The 21,059-nt window shown below is 35.3% G+C and overlaps 1 protein-coding gene across 8 annotated transcripts in view; it reads right to left on the reverse strand.

Moving 5' to 3' along the window:
* MRVI1 (murine retrovirus integration site 1 homolog) overlaps positions 1 to 21,059 on the reverse strand; it is an 83,828-nt gene that overhangs the window by 4,111 nt on the left and 58,658 nt on the right. For 7 of the 8 annotated variants that reach the window (XM_019474528.1, XM_009288823.2, XM_009288824.2 and 4 more), the window contains 11 exons: positions 20,233 to 20,826; positions 17,837 to 17,915; positions 14,851 to 14,971; positions 11,807 to 11,837; positions 10,588 to 10,728; positions 7,666 to 7,797; positions 6,770 to 6,911; positions 6,050 to 6,099; positions 3,985 to 4,092; positions 2,761 to 2,828; positions 220 to 339 (listed from right to left, as the gene is read on the reverse strand). In XM_019474528.1, coding sequence (XP_019330073.1) covers positions 220 to 339; positions 2,761 to 2,828; positions 3,985 to 4,092; positions 6,050 to 6,099; positions 6,770 to 6,911; positions 7,666 to 7,797; positions 10,588 to 10,728; positions 11,807 to 11,837; positions 14,851 to 14,971; positions 17,837 to 17,915; positions 20,233 to 20,826 — 1,586 coding nt within the window. The remainder of the gene's footprint in view (positions 1 to 219; positions 340 to 2,760; positions 2,829 to 3,984; positions 4,093 to 6,049; positions 6,100 to 6,769; positions 6,912 to 7,665; positions 7,798 to 10,587; positions 10,729 to 11,806; positions 11,838 to 14,850; positions 14,972 to 17,836; positions 17,916 to 20,232; positions 20,827 to 21,059) is intronic. The other variant, XM_019474530.1, reaches the window with a different exon arrangement.

Here is a 21,059-nt window from a genome sequence, read left to right on the forward strand (position 1 = left end):
TGGCTAACATTAATAAAGGATGAAAGTGAACAGTTACGATGCAAATACAATGAGTGAAGCTCACTCACATTGTTTCCCACATTGCTTCAATTATGACCATCTTCTAGGAGCTCATATTGATTATGTCACTCATTTTGCATTTAAAATTACATTATAAAAACATATGTCCTCATCTGGTAGCACATATTTACAGATTTAGTTCACATAAAATATTCCCACCCTTTGTTATATGCTTCCTCTTCTATCTTGGCTTTAGTTTCAGGATTGATTTCTTCCAACCCACTCTGTGTCAGCACAGAAGTAGAGGTTTCACAGTCAGGCTCTCCATTAGTCTTACCACTGCCAAGACAAAAGAAACAGACAAACAGAAAATAACACCACTGAAACATATTGTATTTGGAGTATACCACTGAACAAGAACAATCACATGGAATTTTGTGACTCCTGATTTTTCTTCTTTAATGTACATCGGAGAAATGAAATGTCTTTCAAAAGAAAAAAATTAAACACTAAGCAAAATTTTAGTTCCAAAATGTTGTAATTTAAGAACAGTAATTAATATGTTTCTAATGTATTAAAAGTTGCATTTTGTTTCTTCTTCTTTAAAAAAAGAAAAGAAAAGAGCATTTGTTTCCTGGCTTATCCATGGCATTTATTTGCTAGTCTTTAAAATATTTCCCTCAACTTTCTAAAAACAATCTTAGAAATTGTGACCTGCTACATCAGAGGAAAATAAAAGAAATAATACCACATATCAATTTAACAAAACATTTTTCTTAGAATGTGCAACATTTCCTGAAAGAGAGAAGTGTTTGGAAAGGTGCCTGACAAATTTTTATTTTGGCTTTCTAGGCTGATTATACATATGAATAAAGTATATACACACACAGGTTTGCAAATGCAACAGTACCTGTATCCGTAATAGTAACTGTTTACAAAGACCTTGTAGAACAGCTTGAGTATGCCTTCTGTTCTCATCCCAGTCTCACATGTTTTCATATTGCCTATCTTTGTATTCTATTACTGCAGAAGCTTTACATTTCAAGAACTTGTATAAAATTAAATTACATGTCTACATGAATTTCAACTGGAAGAACTTAAAATTTCTTTCCAGAAATGTGTAGATGCACATGCTTTCCAGCAGAGCAATTCTTTGCTTTCCTTGTCCATATAAGTATTATTTTGCTCCAAAAGTAGTACTATTGAAACCCATGGAATGACTCATGGAACTATTATGGAAAATGGATAACAGCAGCATACCTTAATCCAGCCAGGACATCTACACTAATGGTAAGTAATACAGAGTCAAAAGGGCAAATGTTTTAATGAAAAATATTCTTGCAATTTATAGGTACTAGAAAAATATAGATATCGAGGTATTTGCTTGTTACCAGGCTGAAAAAAAAACCCTCCTCTTCTGTATCTCTATTTTTTAATTTTAAAATGCCAACTTCTCTGGCTGTTATAACTAAAATCTCAGGTTGTTAAAACTAAAATCTCACACATAATGCTTTAATTTAGCTGAATGTTCAATTCATTTTATACTAAAAAAAGAATTACTAGTCAATTTAATCAGTTTTGACTTCTGTAAAATTTTGATGATCTATTATTATGATAAATTACACTTTTGAATTTCATATACTTACGTTTATTCATATAAATCTAAAAACCTACATGACACTGGATATCATAGTATTTCAAAATATGATTCTTACCAGCTGGCCACATGTTGAAAAGGCAAGGGCACAACACAAACTTCTATTACTGGGATAGTAAAGTTAAGGAATATTCATACCCAGGGTTGCTCATGGCCAACTTTAGATACGGCATTCATTTGTTCCAGGAAATAATTATTAAAAAAAAAAAAGCCACATGCATTGTATGCAATACTCTTAGTTTTGTTAAGTTCTGAAGGCAGGCCTACTAAAATGTGTAAATGCATAATCTTCTGCTGCAGTTTTACTTGATGAGTTCTAATGATCATAGCAGGCTTGATTTAGTTCTGAGACACTGCTTGTAAACTCTTTGAACATGAAAAGAACAGTATGATGGTGACAGTAAAATACAGTTACCAGATCATGAATCAACTGTCGTGGTTTAATCTCAGTCGGCAACTGAGCACCACGCAGCCGCTCGCTCACTCCCCCCACCCGGTGGGATGGGGGAGAGAATTGGAAGAGCACAAGTAAGAAAAAACTCGTGGGTTGAGATAAAAACAATTTAATAATTGAAATAAAATGATAATAATAATAATATGATAATAATACACAAAGCAAGTGATGCACAGTACAATTGCTCACCACCCGCCGACCGATGCCCAGCCAGTCCCCGAGCAGCGGCCCGCCCGGCCAGCTTTCCCCAGTTTATGTACTGAGCATGACGTCACATGGTATGGAATGTCCCTTTGGCCAGTTTGGCTGTGCCCCCTCCCAGCTTCTTGTGCACCTCCAGCCTTCTCAGTCAGTAGAGCATGGGAAGCTGAAAAGTCCTTGGCTAGTGTAAGCACTGCTTAGCAACAACTAAAACATCGGTGAGTTATCAACTTTGTTCTCATCCTAAATCCAAAACACTGTACCAGCTACTAGAAAGGAAATTAATTCTATCCCTGCCGAAACCAGGACATCAACCTAAGCCAATATTGTGTCACTGATTTCAATACCTTATGCCTGGTATAACTTCTGTTAGGAAAGATAGAAATTATATCATTTTCATTTCATACTAGGTTTTAATAGGTAATGAGATGACCTAGAGAAAACTCACTTTTCTAAAAGTGCTGGCAGAACAGGAGTAGATGTTAGATTGCTCCTTCCATTACTAGGTGATTCAGACTGTAAGTGAAAAACAGCAATAAATGTTAAATCCATGAATTAATTTCAAATGAGTCTTCAGTAAAAGGATGAAGTCAATGTGCTGCTTAGGTTTTCTTCCCACACCCATGAGCAAGGTATCTTTAATACGGAGCTTCCAAATTGCTCCCACTAACCAGAGTAAACAATGGACTCGCACACTAAGAAGAACTTTCTGCAACATTCCCTTCTACCCTGCTTATTTTTTCCAAAAGTCTTTCTTCTTCAGATATTGATCACTGAACAGTAAAATTACTCTATTGCTTCTCTCCATATTATCCTAGGAACATTAATTTGTTAGCTAAGTTCTCAATGGAAAATTTTAAACAAAAATAAATCATAATAAATCATGGTAAATAAACACACTTGGTTTTTGAAACAATTGACTCCGAGTACATAATAACTAAATCGCACCAGATTGTTTTCTTAAAACTAAAATGGATTTAGCTTCTCAGCAACACCCCTCATTTAAATAGCCCTACATTTTTAACAGAAAACTGCATAGTTTTCAGGTTATGTGCCATCTTAGCTCATCTCTGAACAGCTGGTATGCCTCGCAGTTTTCTCCAAAACATTTATATAGATTTATTAGGTTCAGATTAGATTCTAATTTAATTTATTAGACTTTTATAAACAAAAAGTCAAGGCAAAGGCTGATAGCTCCGCTAATCCCAGATCATCACAGAACTTCTAAATTTGGACCACATACATTTCTGTACGTTAATTACATGCTTTTCTGTTTAGTGGACTTCTTGGCAATGAAGAGAAGCAGTCCGATCATCTTTTATGGATTCTAGTTAAAACTTCTTTCCTACAGTGGACAACTATTTTTATTACTTCTTTGCAGTATGTTACTACAGATTAAAAGGCAAATTGCCTCAACTAATGTCTAATGCTTCTGAATCACCAACTAGCCCTGTTCAGCTCTGTGCCCAAAGTGATCATTTATGGAGGTAGATTCTGAAGGCATATGTCCCTTACACAACAGGAATTACCTTTGTCCATCCTCTTCACTAGGATGGAGTCAAAATAAATTAAACCAATGACAGGGCTTACATTTTTTAGTAACTATGGCTTGGCCCTATGCAAAAGTGGTTTAGACAAAAGGTAGTATCTTTAAACTGTGGGGTTTACTTACCAGGGATGGCATTGAAGGTATAGGTGAAGCTGTTGGTGACTGACCAGGAACATTTAAGGAGTTAAATTTAGGAACAACAGCCACACTGACTCTCCTCCGAGGCATATTCTGTGACAAACAACATTTTTTTTTTCTATCATACAACAAGATAGGCTGAAGAATAATTCTACAAGTTAATGGTAGGTGTGGCAAAGATGTAGGTTAATGTCCCTTGGGGGAAAGGAGAGTTGGGAGCAAAATTAAGATAAACGGCTGTTAGGGCTGTGGTTTTCCCCAAAACTTCCTCTAGTACTGTCTGGTATGGCAAGTGCTTAGTGTGAAATGAGGTGTTGTACAGGGATGCTACTCTTTTCCCTCCACACTGAAAGCCCGATAGTGTAAGTCACACAACAGATATGTTCTGAGCTGTTATTGTCAGTTCTTATTAGAGGTTATTATCTTTGGTTAAACCAGATGTATAATGATAGTGGGAAAAGTACCAGTGCCAGTCACAATGACTGGAAAAAAATGAAGTTACACACGAAACTCTTCTCTTGCTATGTACCCATTATGATATACTGTACCCACTATGACATATTAATTATTTCTAAACGGACAAATTATAACTTACAGAAACAATAACAGCCATTCCCTCTGCAAAAGAACAGAGCCTTCTCCCCGACCCTTAAGTTGTTAGATATCTATCTAGCATCATGCGACACTGCTTACATTTCCCAAAGACCATGGAAATTCTTTATATGATAAACACATGCTAGCTTTACACAATATATTCTAGCTCAAGTATAGATCATGTAAGTTTTTGCTGTCATCAGGTAAGCAGCCAAATACTTCATCCTATGATATACACCTAGGGAAATCTACGCTTCGCACTGAGTAAAAAATCCAAGCACATACAGCTTCTAACAGCTTCATTTTAGTGCATATCCAAACACTTCTAAGATTCTGCTCTAGATAACTTTACAGGAAATGAGTTAAACACAGATTTACTAAATATATAGAAGGAGTCACCTACTCCATGATCCTAATTCTAGACAAAACCAACTATACCTATTCATTAATGACAGAAGTTTATCTAATGTGCTCCTGAAAAACTATACTGGAGAGTCTGCAGCCATGTTAAGCAGTCCATTCTAATGTTTTGGGTTCCCCCCCCCCCCCTTTTTTTTTGGGGGGATTAACTTGTCCTTGAACTTGTCCTATTTCATCTTTTTTGGGGACCTCTGTTTCAACTTATCTGGTTCTCATTTTGAAATCCAGTCTTGCCCTCAGCATGCTCTGTGCTCTAAATCTTTTTATTCAGCACTCAGAGGTGGCAGGAATAAACTAAACCTAAAGAACTACAACCCAAGCAAATAAAAATACGAAAAGAAATAGTAGACTTAATGTAATGCCTCTGATCACCAAATTTGATAATGGTCACATTGGGACTTGGGTCTCTCAAATCACTGGTTGTTTTAGGAATTTTTATAATAAACTTGATCTCCAACACTTGGAAGTTTTGCAGGAATGGAACACTGGCCATGTTAAAGTTATTAATTGGTCAAGCCAAAACAATCTGAGATAATCTCTCACTCCGAATGCTTTGTCAAACCAAACAAGATATTCTGATGCTAACTGAAAAATGAGCCCTGCTTAAAAATAACTGTTTACATCTAAGGTACTCTGAACGTGATATAATTCTTAAGAAATCAAAATGGTATGATCATTGAATCCCTAATCATATAGCAAGTTTTGATCCAATGTTCAGCTTTCTCACTGAGGAACTAGAATAAAGCACTGGACATAAGCCACTCTCTGGAGCACAGGTATGCAGCCTGGAATACAATTATTCTTAAATAAATAGGTCCCTTTATTATTTATAGCTTCACAGCAAGCATTATCATTATTGCACAGAGTCATTCTTAATCATGTATCTAAAATTACAAAGCATTTGCACTAAATTACATGAACAATACTGAGAATTTACCAGCACTATGTTTTGAACACAGCCTATAAAATTGTATGTAGACAAAGAAATTTCACTACATAAAACGTTCACTTCATTTTCTTTATATTGTAGAAATACCTTTCCAACAGTAAGAGACATGGATCTAGATGAACGAGGTACTCCATCTTCTGCATAAAAACAGTAAATAAAGAACAGTCTTAGACTATATGAGTATCTATAAATAATATTAGTAAAGCCCTTGCTCGTATTTCAAACTCAGATATAGTATATTTATATAAGGAACATAGTGACTGCATATTTATCTGTCATACAGTTCTGGTCTCAATTACACCTGCAGAAGAAATCTGAAATAATTGCAAAAAATTGTACCAGTACTATCTCTACTGAGATCAGGCAAAAGCCCACTATTTGCCTCCATGGACAAGTTTTTGCAAAAGAAAATACTCATATTTCAGTTTCCAGCAAACTAGGAAAGAAAAGGTTGCAAAAAGAAAAAAATAATTTTTTAATAATGAAATTTTGCCATCATCTGTCCTCTAAGGGGTAGTTGCGTTAAAACTGTGCAAGCTATGCATATGTGCAAGAGGCCAATGAAAATGTCATTGGATCTCATCAGAATTTGGTAAGTGATAGTGATTTTAAATTGCTGTACTATAGCATTAAGTATGGCTTATATGAAATATTTCAACTTTTATAAATATAACTTTTTGGGGAATCTACTTGTAGACCAGAACTTCATGAACAGGTTTCACAATACTTCACTTTTTATCATTAATAGCACACTTCTCTGTATAGAGAGGCAAGACAAACCCTTAATTTTTTTTTTTTTTTTTTTACCAGATGAACTGTAGCTTCTGCTAGAATTCTGATTGGCAAGTTTCTTGAACTCCATTAGTTCAGCATGATCCTTTTCATACGTTCTTTTCAGATTTTCCACATACTGCATCATTACTTCTGTTGCCTTTGACATACGCTTCTCCTAAGGAAGGAAAGAGGGGAATACTCAGGTAACCTCTACACTTCTCAAACAAATCATATGCTCCCTGTCAGGGCTAAATCTGGAATAGTTGTTCTTAAAGAAATATTGGTACCTCCAAGACTGAAAATTCTGAAGCTAATTAGAACACAAATGCACATGCATTCACATATATCCACAGAATATAATAATTTATTTTGTCATATATTTATACAGTCTGCCTGTGTGCCTATGTTATTAATTATGTGGTATATGTACATTTGTTTTCAAACCCTCGAAGGTCTCAGTCACTGGCATCAGTCTAGTTACTTTAGTGGGCAGAGGCAACAGTGTTGAATCTGGGAGGGTATTGCTGTGTTCTCATTTATACTTGCTCTGTTCTTACATTCTTTATAGTTGTCTGACGAAGCTATTGCCAAAGGCAGGTTACTGAACTAGATGAGCTTTTTGACCCAGAAAAGTTTTCTTATTCATGCTGCACTAATTTTAAATACATTTCTTCTGATGCAGCTATAGTTCTGAATAATATATATGCTCCTATCGTACAGATGTTGAATAGCTTCATGGGTAATATTCTGTTTGAATTCTATTTCCAGACCGAAATAGTGTCTTATCTGACACTACAATAAACATCTTCAATCTGTCATCATGACAAATAAAATTCAAAGGGCTAATATAACTTCCAGCTATGGCGGAAAATGAGAAAGAGTGAACATGTGCAGCCAGGATATGTGTTAAGACACCAGGATGTTCTTACCTGGCGAATAGCTCCAACCATCTCAGCACGACTAGATAGTCTAGCAGCTAAACGCCGCAGAACAGCAATATCCTCCAATAGCTTCTGGTAAGCTTCTCTGTGTTCATAGTGATGCCATAAGTGAGCTGAAGACTGAAGTGAAAATACATAAGCTTTACTGTCACGTCTTTCCACTTTTAGTTCAGATGAAGTAGCCTGAGCCTCAGAGGTGGGGTAGACATGTCTAGGCAGAACTACACATGGACAAGTTAGCCCCAGAGGAGTGCCACCACTACCACCAGAGGTAACCTAGTGAGTGCTGCTGCTCTGTTTCAAAATGGTGCTTCACTGCATACTGCAGGCACACCTTTTGAGGAGTTAAAAAGGGCTAAGCACATTTGCAATACTTTTCCTTCTGAAATTAATGATGAAGCATGCCTAGCTACCTGTGAACTTTACAAATGCCAAGCTTATTTGAACTAGTACTTACAAATGATTGCTGAAACACAAAGAACATTTTAATTCACTGGGCACAAGGTGTTAAGAAGGCCACTTATGTTCTTTCAATTCCATGGTACTTCACTTATTTGGAAAATAAGACATTATAGTCTCAAGAATTCCAAATGTAAAAGAGCAATCAAAACCAATATGGCCTGTAAATCAAATGGCAATTGCAATTTCTTAACCATTTTTTGTCAATCAATACACACATTTATGCACTGGATTAATATTGCCACTTTGATAGCTCCGATTAATACTGAAAAGCACTGAAGCGTATAAATTCCTTGGGATTAGTTACCAAAAGCAAGAGTGAATTTAGATGTTTTATTAGCCAATGCCTTAGTGAACACCTCTTCACTGAATGAGTTTTCTGTTCACAGAAAAGTTTGATATGAGAAAGCCCGATACAATTTAGTTCAGACTTACAGGCAAACTTCGGGATGTTGGATGATTCCTACATTCTTAAAGTGCATTAGCAGGATGCACCAGTTTTGGCATTGAGGTTGTCTTAAGTAATTAATCACTGTGTTGCTGTTCACACAATTCTCTCTATGACCAGTTGCGTTATGCCCTAGTTCTCTGCAACCCCTCATTTGTATTACTGCAAGAGTAAGTCAATGCATTGAAATGATCTGTGTGAAAAGAATAACCTCTCCTCCTCTTCTTCTCCCCCACTTCAAAAGAAGGGAGTGATGTGCAGTAACTTTTTGGTTAGAGTCATTTGAGAAATCGCATTTGTAGTGCAAATCTTTGGTATAGAAACAGAGACAAGATACTGATGAATTTGGTGCAACGACAACAGTTGCAACAACAAAAAAATCCTTAAACTTATTTATCACTGAAGCTAGTGTGATAACAAATTGCAGCCAAAATTTGACTGCAAGACCCAGAAGGCAAAAGTGAATCTGTTTCAGAAAAACACGCACAAAATTTCAGATTTTCAAGTTTTTCTTGGCAACTGTAACTTGCTTATTTTCTCAAACAAATCTGAAGTTCATGTAAATAAGCTTTCTCTTGAAGTTGGGTTTTTGAATAAAACATCAATTATCACAAGACTGATAAAAATCTTTCATTGAACCATATAACATGTGCCTGTCCTACAGAAATGAAGATAACCTCCCACTGAGATTGGAACAAGTCTAGGTCTAATATGATATAGATTATACAGAAGCCATCACTTCATTTAATTGCTTGTTAGTTTATTCCATTGTATAGAATTAAAGCTTTCATATGAAAATGGCAGGTTTCATCCATTGTATAAAAGCTTTCATATGAAAATGGCAGTTTCCACTTCGTTATAAATTACAAAAAAAAGCTTGGCTTGTCCAGACTGTAGCGTGTGAACTGCACAAAGGAGGAAAAAGCTAATCACATCTGTCCCATGCTGGCAACATGGTCCTTGGTGCCTAATTAGGGATTCTTAACAGAAATGCATATCAAATCTAACAGACTAATTGTTTGCAGTTTTAAGAGCCCTTATATACTAGTTGTAAAAATGTGTATGTATAAAAAATATTATAATAAACCACAGAGATTTAATAGGTTGTTTCTGCTTGCTCTTTAAACAGAGAACAGAGGGAAGAGCAGCAAAACATTCAAAACCTTTTTTTTCCCAGGAACAATTAATCTGGAAATGCAGATTTGAAATTCCAGATGAAGAGATGTATATACCACAATCTTTTTAATTGTATCCTTTCTTACCTGATGACGTTCTTGATAAAGTAAATGGGAGAATCGTATGTTCTCCTATTTCTCAAAACTATGGCAGCACCTCCTTGTAACATGCAAATTGGTTCTACGGGTATTTCATTTAGCAGCATGGTATCTAAACATTCCTTCCTTTTTTGCACAAAGAGGATGCAAAGAGGATAAAAGAACATCAGGGACAGGTGGAATGAAAATGTGTTCAGGCCCATAACCTGATCCTGGGATTGCATGTATTCCTTAAGTAACCCTCGCTGTTTCCTTTTGTATATTGCCTTCTATTATCTGCAGTTAAGAGGTCTTCCAAGTCACATATCTCAGGACTCGGATCATTTCAGTATCTCACCTAACTGGACACCTCAAATTTACTGCTAAAGAAGGTCTTGCCCAGGAGAGCATGTATCAGTGCTCAAACTGCAGTTCTGAATGCTCTTAGCTTTGTTACAGGCTTATTCCAAGAATTGAACAGCAAATTCATAGTATTTATTCCTGAAATCTGTCAGACGTAGGGCAACATCTTATATGCGTTTCCAGCAATGGTGGCCCACTCTGGCAGAAAATGCTCTCTCTCGTGTAGAGTGGTAGACAGCTTACAGTAAGGAGCTTGTGCAGCAGAAAATGAAGTTTTTGGGCTGAATTTACAATAGGCATAAGCAAGCGTACCCACGCATATTTCAAATGTGTGTGCACTTTCATGTACACTACAGTTCACAAAAAGAATTATTGTTGTTTTCTTACCGTAATGGCTGCTTTAAAGTTTTCCAGTTCCTTCTCGGCATTCTCTTCAGTAAGATTTCTCTCTCTCTCTGCTTGGTTAATTCTAGATTCCAAGGTATAACTATCATTTCTAAAGGCCAAGGAAAGTTGTACAAATACATTCTGTTTGGATTAAAAAAGGCATTTTCACAGTAATGTAATTTCCAGTAAAAACTTATGAATAAGGTATGTTTAACAAACTTCGGTGCTTAAATAAGTATTGAAACAGAAAATTGAAAATATTTTTTAAATTAGATTATTTCAAAAATCACTTCTCTCTACTGCCTCTAAAATATGAATAAATGTGTTGCTTCCTCTTTTCCTGAATGTTTTTCTGGGAGATCAGTAGAGCAGAGACACAATGAAGGAAGTAGCCTACCAGAAGTATCAGAATCACAATGGATCTGTTTTCTAGCTGGACTTCCTCCAAGGGTCCCCAAGGTTTTTAAACAGATAGTCTGTGCAGAGGAAGTCCAGGGATGAGCTCACCATTAGCATTGTTTTACCTAAGGGATAAACACCTACCACTGAAGCCAGCAAAAGATTAAGTGCTAACATTTTTATTCTCTTGCACCCTGCTTTTAAAGATTGTTTCTTTCTTTACCAGATGCATTATTTCTTAGGGTTAATACTTTGCAAAGCACAAGGCACCAACAGTTCCATTCAATTGAGCTATGTAAATAAAGATCTTTTTCTTGACTGGTATATGAAAAAAAGGAAGAAACAAAGACAGCAAGCTAAATTTTTTTAATAGGTTGCTCTTATTGGCTTGAACTGAAAAAGTAAAAATTAACTAACTGCATGATATCAAAAAACCCTGCCCCAAAGCTCCTATTGGCCAATACAAAAATGCATTTTAACTCATTTAGTTTCTGGACTCATTTAATCTCAATTTTTTTACTACTTTAAGTATATTATAATAATTTCCAAAATGAATGCGAAATTTATTACGAAGAATGCACAAACAAGTGTTTTGCTTATTCCTACTCTAAGTCTTTTTACAGTTTATATTGCCTGGGACAATTGCCTATATTTCATAAAATTGTTATTTTGATTGAGCTCAATATGTTTTTTTTCTGAGAAATATTATTTGGAAAAAAAAAAATCCCATTACCTGGTTCTAATAACCACCCTTAGACTTACAGTAACCACTTAAAATTAAGGCATATGTCTAAAATAATGAGTTTAAGAACATACTTACCTCAACTTCTTTTTCAGTAAGTGGAGGGGAGCTAGAAATAAAAGCAAAAAATTCACATTTTAATTAGTTTTGTCTCTAAAAACAAAGCTATTGTAATATTTAACCAAAAAGAACAACAAAAGACATCCTCCCCTTAAATACTTTATGGTTTCTTCTGGTGAAACCAGTATTTAATTAATTCAATTGTACTTGTTATAGCTAAACCCCATGGGGTTTTTTGGGGGGTTTTTTGGTTTTGTTTTTTTAAAGAAACAGCACAGTGTCACCTGAATATTGGCAAAAACATACTAAAGTTTCTGGCAACTGCAAATACTGCTATCTGCACTGCATTGTGATAAATTGCGAGTAGAAGAGCAAGACAGAAGTTACCCTTTTGGAGTTGTGGGTGACTTTATACGTTATACTTTGGATTATCTTTACCCGTTTTCCTTCTGTTAACAGCTGAAACCTCATGACGATCACAGATAATCACAGACGGGCAGAATTCAAAACCCAGCTCACTGTATACTGAACTATCCTGTTTTGGCTGCTAACTTTATTAGAAGTTAGCTAACAATGATTCTGACACTGACAAAATATATGTTTGAGTTTTATTTAATTTCTGGGAAATGATATATTAGCAGAGTGACAGGAATAATATTACCATATCTAAATGATATGATAATGATCCAAAGATATAATCACTAAATACAGAAAGAGGACAAGAAGTCTCTTTTAATCTTGTTTCATTCAGACTGAAGGTGAGTCTGTTTCCAGAGATACCATGAAATGTAATATCTCAGCCATCTCCCTGTGTAACAGAAACTTCAAAGCATTATGAAACAGTCCCAAAGCAAATCTATGAATTAGCAAATCACAAGAATGATTACTGACTATACAAAAACTAGAAAAAGTTACCAAAATGCAGTTTCATAGAATACTATTAAAAAAATGAGACAGACAACACTATATTCCAAGATCTCACTTAAAGGCAGTCATCGCATGTGTTTGAATTTACAGGTTCTTATTCCCTATAATTGTTCTAAAACATCAGAGGGCTATTCAGTTTTATGCAAGTGAATAGAGACGAGAAACATCTGAAAGAAATGACAGGAGCTGTATATACAAATTCTAGTGGATGCCAGTGATAGGAGTTGTGGTTGACATACCTATTGCGCATTGTGCAGACATGATACTATCAGAAAATTCAAATATTATTGTAATATTCATTGCATCATTAATCCCACATATAGAAATCAATGCATCTGGCATCAATAAGCAGCAGATTTTTCTTGCTGGGTAGAATAGTATTGATACTTAGAGTAGTGACTAGAAGAAGGGAGACCAGTATGTCCCCTGTGTTGGAAAACCATTTTGTGCCTAAAGTATTAGTATTCATATTACTTGTTGTTATTCTAGGAGGAAGCCTACTAGAAGGAGTAGTCCTTCTAGAAGGAAGTTCAAGCATCTGTATGTGTTATATAACAACACAGCACAGAATGATAAAATCCGTGTCTTTCCTTTGGCTGGGAACATTCTGAGAAATTTATAGTAAGAATGAAAAGTTATGTGTGTATTTATTCAATAGATTAAGCCAACTGATTAAAGAACATTACCTGAAAAACAGAAGATCTGTATATTATCTGATCCTCAAAGCCAGTTCAGCATTTACCTATTTTGTACTTAGCTATGAAATTACTTTTCTTTTCAGTATTTGATTACAATCAAGCAATGGTCTCTTAGAACTTCTTCACCTCATGCATTCATTTATATAAAATGTCGTGTATAACAGTTCCGTCACAACAAATGTTAAATATTTATTTCATCTGCACAGAGAACACTTATTGACTGCTTCAAATGATTGAAGGCCTCTGGTATTTATAGTGTAAAAACACACGGGTGAATTTAGGAATAGTTTTGGCCAAATATGTTTGGAATTGTTTTAATATCTAATAAGCATTTTTTTGTTATGGTTTTATTTTTCTCAAAGAAAAGGTTTATGCAGAAATATGGAAGAAGCTTCGCTTTATTCTAATGCAATACAAAATAAAATATGCTCAGTCTCTAAAGTTATCAGTGCTGCAAGGTATGTAAGGCATGTGGTGATAAATGCTTCATTTGAGCTTTCTTCCCTGTATTTCTTGGGCCAGAGCAAAATATTTTCTGAAGTTATGGACTTTTGTATCATTTTAAACATAAACTTCCCCCAAAAAGGAAAATTCCACTTAAATTTTGTCAAGAAAATATTAAATTTGGATAGTAGTAAACTCAAATCAGAATGAAAATTGGTATTCCTAAAGGTCTGGACAACCACTTGGCAGGTATAGTCTGTTATGACTCCACCTCAGAAGAGTATGGACAAAAGGATTCCCTTGCTATAGTTACATTGCATTATGCAACAATAGCTCTAGTTTCAAATGATCCCTTGTATGGTGCTACCCTACACATCTATAACATGCAGACATACTGTTTCAGATTGCATAAGAGGGAAAGGAGAAAATCCCGAGCCATGGCAGGTGTTAAACAATCTGTTGATAAGTGCCTACTTGCACAGCCCAAGATCGGGGAATTCGTGAGTGAGTCCTTCAACTATGTTTGCAAAATAAACTCCATTTCCCTGAAAAATTGTCACCTGCAGAAAAACTGCAGAATTCTTACATGCCCAAATTTTACTATTGGAAAGCATTATCTGGCCTGATTATTTTTCTGGGGGAAAGAAATACTAACACTTTCAACAAGAATTTATATCTGCAGCAACAATCCTGAAAACCAGGAGTGGACAGACCAGTAGAAAAATCTGTATAAAAATGTACTTGTAGCATGCAAGTTAGGTTTCAGACTTTTTATGTAGAGCTTACAAACCAATTTTAAAAGTTGGCCGGTTACTGGAAGTTGGTGGACTCCCCAGAATTTTTCAGAAAAACCCGTGTTGCACATTTTAAGATGCAGCAATTTGTCTACTTATATGGATCCCCTATGAATGGAACTCCATAAAGGGAGTTCACTGGAAACCATTAGTGTGCCTTCCCCTGGATGATGTCTTTCTACTTCTATTGAACTTTTACCTTCCTGGAAGCGATTTGTGCACTCGTAGTTTTCGCAGCAATACATCAGGAATGCTGGGCATGACATCAGAGCTATTCTTTGTCTCTTCATCTTCAGTGGGGGAGGGGAGAGGTGAAGGGCCTAAAGATATTTTGCGGATAAAAAAACCTCTTATGTTATTTGAAAAGTCATGCATTAACTATTAATAGTCAGCATCTCAGAGCCAAATAGGACCTTTTAGCCTAACTGTGCCCTTTTTAAAGTCAATGAGGATTTCATCCAAACTCTACTGGGAGCAAAAGTGAACAACAAGCAAAGGTCCATCCCTTCGTGCAGAATGTTACTTCCTTTATTGCATATGGTGATACATCACTCATCTCTCCTTTACTGCTAAAGTAAAGATCCTGTGTCTTCTGTTCGAGTAGTGGCAACAAAAGTAATCAGTACAATTGTCATCCTTTATGTAGAAAGACTGAACGGGCTCTGATAGTCTGTAATGCACTGAAAAATAATTATTGTATTAGTATTTTTCCTAGAATTCAAACTGAACCCAAATTCATTACTAGAACATCTAACCTGACATTTTGCATTTGTGCTTTACCAGTACAGTTACATCATTTCTGGAATATTTTAGCTTAGAATTTGTAATAAAGTACTGTTATTTTCTAAGGCTTTAAATGCCACCTGCCAAGATGAAGTCTGGTATAATGTACTATACTACAGATTTTGTGCACCATTTGTGGTGATGAATCTACAACATGTGCTTGTTTGTTCACTGCATGTTCATTGAAACAGGACATAAAGGTTATAATTGCATTCTCTACTTCTGTCACTTTCATAAGGACCAAGATATGGCTTAAACTTTTTTTTTTAAATTCATGTTACTTAACTTTTTAATTTTCATTTTATTTAATTGCATATATAATAATTCCCTTATCTCCTTCTATCTTGCCAGAATTTAATGAAGGACTCTCCTATAGGAAAGTCACGTTCCCCAGTGTGAATCTCAGAGTTGGGAAGGTATCTTTGTACAGTTCTCTTATTCATTTGGCATAAGAGAAAGATTCTTAGACTTGCAAAACAAATAATGTGAAAAAGCTCAAATTTTGTAAGTGTGGAGAGCATTAACATGAAAGACAGAAGAGAATGGGAGATTCTTTCTACCTACATTTTAGTTCTGTGTATTTCCTTTATATTTAAAAATTCCAGTATTTACTTAAGAGCAGTCATATCTGTCCCCATAAAAAGCCAGCCTTACATCACAATGTCTCCAGATCTCATATATCCCACTTATCTAAACTTCTGTATATGCAAAGTTGTGTTTACTAAGATGATCACAATAACTTGGCATTGATAGCAAAACATGATGGAGCCAGTATATTTGATTCATAACAGTAATAATGAAGTAGCTGGCTATCTCCTATTGTTTAAGCAAAATTACTACTCTAGTTAAAAAGCACAAGGTGGCTTTTATGGCAATGTAAGGAAGTAAGTCTCCCTAACAAATGAACTAAGGATTTGACCCCTCACTTGTTTTCCCCACTGAGGACAAGATGTTGACCCTTAATGTTCTGGCTATCATTTAGATAAGTTAGTAGACTTTAAAAAGCTTGTCATGCTCATGAGATCTTGGTTGAAAAACTGGATAAAATAATGCTTAGCTTTTCATAATGTTTTCCTCAAAAGTTTCAAATCTGCCAAAATTATGTAACAGGCTGGTAAAATGGCAACTATTTTACACTTTCAAACAGAGCCTGCTAAATAATTTCTGGGAAATGATATATTAGCAGAGTGACAGGAATAATATTACCATATCTAAATGATATGATAATGATCCAAAGATATAATCACTAAATACAGAAAGAGGACAAGAAGCCTCTTAATCTTGTTTCATTCAGACTGAAGGTGAGTCTGTTTCCAGAGATACCATGAAATGTAATATCTCAGCCATCTCCCTGTGTAACAGAAACTTCAAAGCATTATGAAACAGTCCCAAAGCAAATCTATGAATTAGCAAAGTGAACAGTATTAGGAAAAATGGAAATTGTCTTTGGATCAAATCTTGGATAATCAGTTTCAGCTCCTTTCATATTAACCATCTCTATTTCAGTTAATGTGGCCTTAAAAACACTCTGAACAAGTTCTGACTTAACCAAAAGTGTATATTTGTTTGGAAGTAGTTTAAATATTTTCAATTGATCGCTCAGCACTACTGCTATTTAGTTCTTCCAGTTGTTGAATTGTCCTCAGGATTATATCTTTGCTCTTTATTTCTATTCTGAATCTTTTTAGATGCAGCCTACAGGCATCGTCTCATTTGCTTGTGTTAGATTGGAAAAAAAATTTGGTGCCAGATTTCTGTTTCCTCATTTATATAGAGTTTTAAGCCTTTTCCTTATTAAAAAATCATACAAATTGAGCTAAAAAACCCCCCACTTATTGTAAGGCATATTTTTCCAATCCTTCAATCACTTTATGTCTCTTCTCTGGCCTTACTCTTACTTATCCACATTGACATAGAGCTGTGGACCAGAAGTGAACATGCCATTCCAGTATTTGCCACACATACACTAAAATAAAAAAGTAGGAATAAAGCATTCCATCTCTTATTTATACTTCAAGGACCATATTCACCCTTATGGCCACAAAATCTCGCAGAGGTCACATCCATTCAATCCATCACTGCTGAAAGTTTTTTTCAGAAAGTCACTGAAACTTGATACAGTCCTCCATCTATTCAGTACAAGCTAGACTCTGTTCCAGGTATAAATCTTTTAATTTGGTTGTAATAATACCTACAGTATCTTCTTGGCTCAGATCATCAAGAAATTCAGGTACTTTGATTATTGGTCTCTCTTACTCATTAATTACTACCCTCCTCCATGACTACTTCATTACAACTACTATTGCAATTGAAGAAAGACTTTTTTTTTCCTCCGTATTAGTCAGTTATAAAAATCAGTTCATAACAAACAAACACTCCTTCCAGCTTTTATGATACTGCACCTTTTTCCTGTTCAGCTGCTTCACTAAGTTCAGGAAGTTTAAGTCCAACTAAATTTTGATTTCTCATCAAAATATGCTCCTGTTAAGAAAAACAGTAATATTTCTAAGTAACTTAACTAGAAATCTCAATTTAAACATCCCTGCCATGTGAACACTAAATATAACATTCACTTTAGTTAATAAACATAATGGAGATATATATATTAAGTTAGAGTCAGATGCTACATGGCATGGATACATGTAAATTCACACACACACTCTTAAATGTTACATATTTCAAATTTCATACATGCATTATGTAGAAAAATTCCTGGTCAGGCAAACAGAGATTTACAACATGTGCCCCTTACTCAAGTAGAAGAATTGAGTTTTGGTAAATGAGATTTTTAGTAAATGAGAGCAAAAAAAGCAATTTTGGATATAGCCATAGTAATAAGTAAGTATCCCAGAAAGGAGAGAAAATTCAGCATATCAGATATATAAGACTTTACCACTTTGACTTATTCAGTAGGATTTATTCACACTGAAGCTTAGTATGCTACAGTTGCAAGTTAATACTTCACTGTTACTGTACTCTGCCCCTATTCCTTACAGGTAGGGAAGAATGTACTCTCAAGGATTAAACCTTGTTATCTTATTTCTCCTCCTATCATCTCATTTTCTACTTTCATATTCTCAAATATGTTTAAAATTCACAAACACCTGCTTTTCTTTATAAGTAGGCAATTCCTACTGGAGACAGAATTCAAATCTCACCTAACTGGAATTATATATTATGTTGTATTCATTTTCCGACTCTAACTACTATTTGTGCTTAACAACTTCTAGGACTTTCAAAATTATATGGCTCAAGTGTCTCTATAATCAAAACTTCCAGTACATATATGCTAAGAATACGTGTGTTATATAAACAGGAAAAGATTAATAACTGAGCTGCCATTCTCAAGCAATACAATGGGAATGAAATAACTGAAGTCCAGAATCTGAGGTCCTTGCCTGTCAGCCCTCTGTTCATCTTAAAATATTAACTACTGGAGGTCAAAGAAAATAGTCTTATTAGGCTGTTAAGGAAAATAACTAGTACATTTTTTTTCTTTTTCTTTCAAAGGTCATTTTTGCTATACACACATGCTAATTGCTTTATGATGGTGGTTTCTCATTTCATGGCATTTCTACTTTTTCAATACACTGGTTAATTCCTAGGGTTTAATTAATTTTTACCAATCATTTAGATAATTATTTAACAACGGATTACTTTATAGATTTCATAGTTCAAGTCTATCCTTCAAGAAGCTGACATATTTGCATCATGTTAGAATTAGGAACTCTAAGTCTGGCCATCCTCTACCTGCCCTTCCTCTCAGAGACACCCAGTTTTAAAACTCTGGACAGTTTGAGACATTGTCTGAGAATGTTTTGGTATGATTTTTTGCTTATTAAACAATTTCCTGTCCCCTGAGATCTTGCAAATGTAATGTTATTGCAAAGGCTAGTATTCTTGAATGACAGGACTACTGCCCTTAGAAGGGAGAATACCAACCAATACAGGGCTCAAAAACACTCAGCTGAACAAAGTAAAAGTGATTTTTAAATCCAAAGAAAGTTTACAAATATTATATGACATGCAGAGGCTTGTAAGCCGTCAAACAAGAGTATAGTAACTGTCTCCAAACTTCAGTTAAAGATTTCTGTTTATACGCAGGTCTCAGCCTACTCATACAGAAATCAGTCAATTAGTCAATGTATTGGAAGAGCCCGTGGATTTGAGTACAATGCTGAAGGAACAGAAAAAGCATAGCACAGGGAAGCAAAGGAAGTAAAAGAGCATAAGTGACCCTTTTAAAGATAATGTTGTTACATCCTGAGGAAGGAAAGATTCTTCAGATCTAAAATTCTCTTTAGAAATCAAAATAGATCATTTTAGTCCCAAGTACCTTTTACAAATGACATGATTGTTAATCAACTGCTTCCTGTTTATAGGTCATGTAAACGATGCAAATATGAGATATATTGTGTTTTAGACTACCTTTCTGTCACAATGAAAGCAATTAGTACTTTCTTGACACAAGTATAACGATTTTTTTCTGGTGGCCAAAACCTGCATGTGCAAGACCATATGCACATGCATATGTGCATACTGAAGAGACCACAGTGCAATTGATGCATATTTGAAGCGAACTAAAATAGAATAATTCCATGGAATTTAGTTACAGGTTACCGTTTACTAAAGTTGCAAAGGAAAAATGATACAATTCTGTATTGATTTTGCTGAAACTGTTTCCCATTATATTGCTGTATGTTTCCTGCAATGATAAAAATAATGCTAAGCAAGTTGAAAGTTTAGTAAGGTATGAAAATAACTTTAAAACAGGATACAGCTGATGACTAGGACTCACCTCTCTGAGCTTTGTCAATTTCTGCATTCGAACCGGTTGAACTTGGATTTGAAGGTCTTTGAATGCTTTTAATTGATTGCTGGATTTATTACCAACAACAAAGCTTTTATCTTCCTCAGACGGTAATTTTAAAGGTGTTTCATCCTTCTGTCCAGGCTCCAAGCTATCCCATGATACAGCCCGTAGTAGAGGAGGACGCAGTCCACACAGTTTAAATTCTGGTTTACATGAAACTTTATGGTCCCTCATTTCTGGAACAGGAATTTTTAGCTTTGAGTCTATATTTCCTATTCCTGGTCCTGGTAGATGGGTTCTTAAAGGAACATCATTTTCTTTTGCTTTCTTGAGGAATGATTTTCCAAGTTCATTTTCACAAACATTCACGCAAGTGTTAAGAGACATTCTGCCACCATCACCACCTGAAGGGGAGTATTTAGGTAAAGTATCCATATGTTTACGTGGATCAAAGTTTTCTTTTTGTTCTGAGAGCTTCTCTTTGGAGTTTTCAAAACCAGCAGAACGAGGAACAAACCTTCCCTGAGAAATCTTTCTTTGATCATTCTGCCTTCGATCAATTAATCCTCTTGCAGCATTCTGAAAGTAGAGGGACACACATAAAACAGAGAAACAAGTGCAGTTTTCTCTCTTCCCTTGCCCAAGGACAGATTTTCACTGTAAAAAGCCATTTCCTTTTCAGTGACATTGGCTTTTAAACATGTGCTGTTGACGAGAGAAATAATTTTTAAAAGGCACTTGAAAGAACACTGAATTGGGAATCTCTTCTCTGAACTTTTGAGATAACCTCCTCCCATTCCAGAGTCCATTAC

The sequence above is a fragment of the Aptenodytes forsteri genome, unplaced genomic scaffold (genome assembly GCF_000699145.1).
Source record: "Aptenodytes forsteri isolate BGI_AS27 unplaced genomic scaffold, ASM69914v1 Scaffold8, whole genome shotgun sequence".
NCBI lineage: Eukaryota > Metazoa > Chordata > Aves > Sphenisciformes > Spheniscidae > Aptenodytes > Aptenodytes forsteri.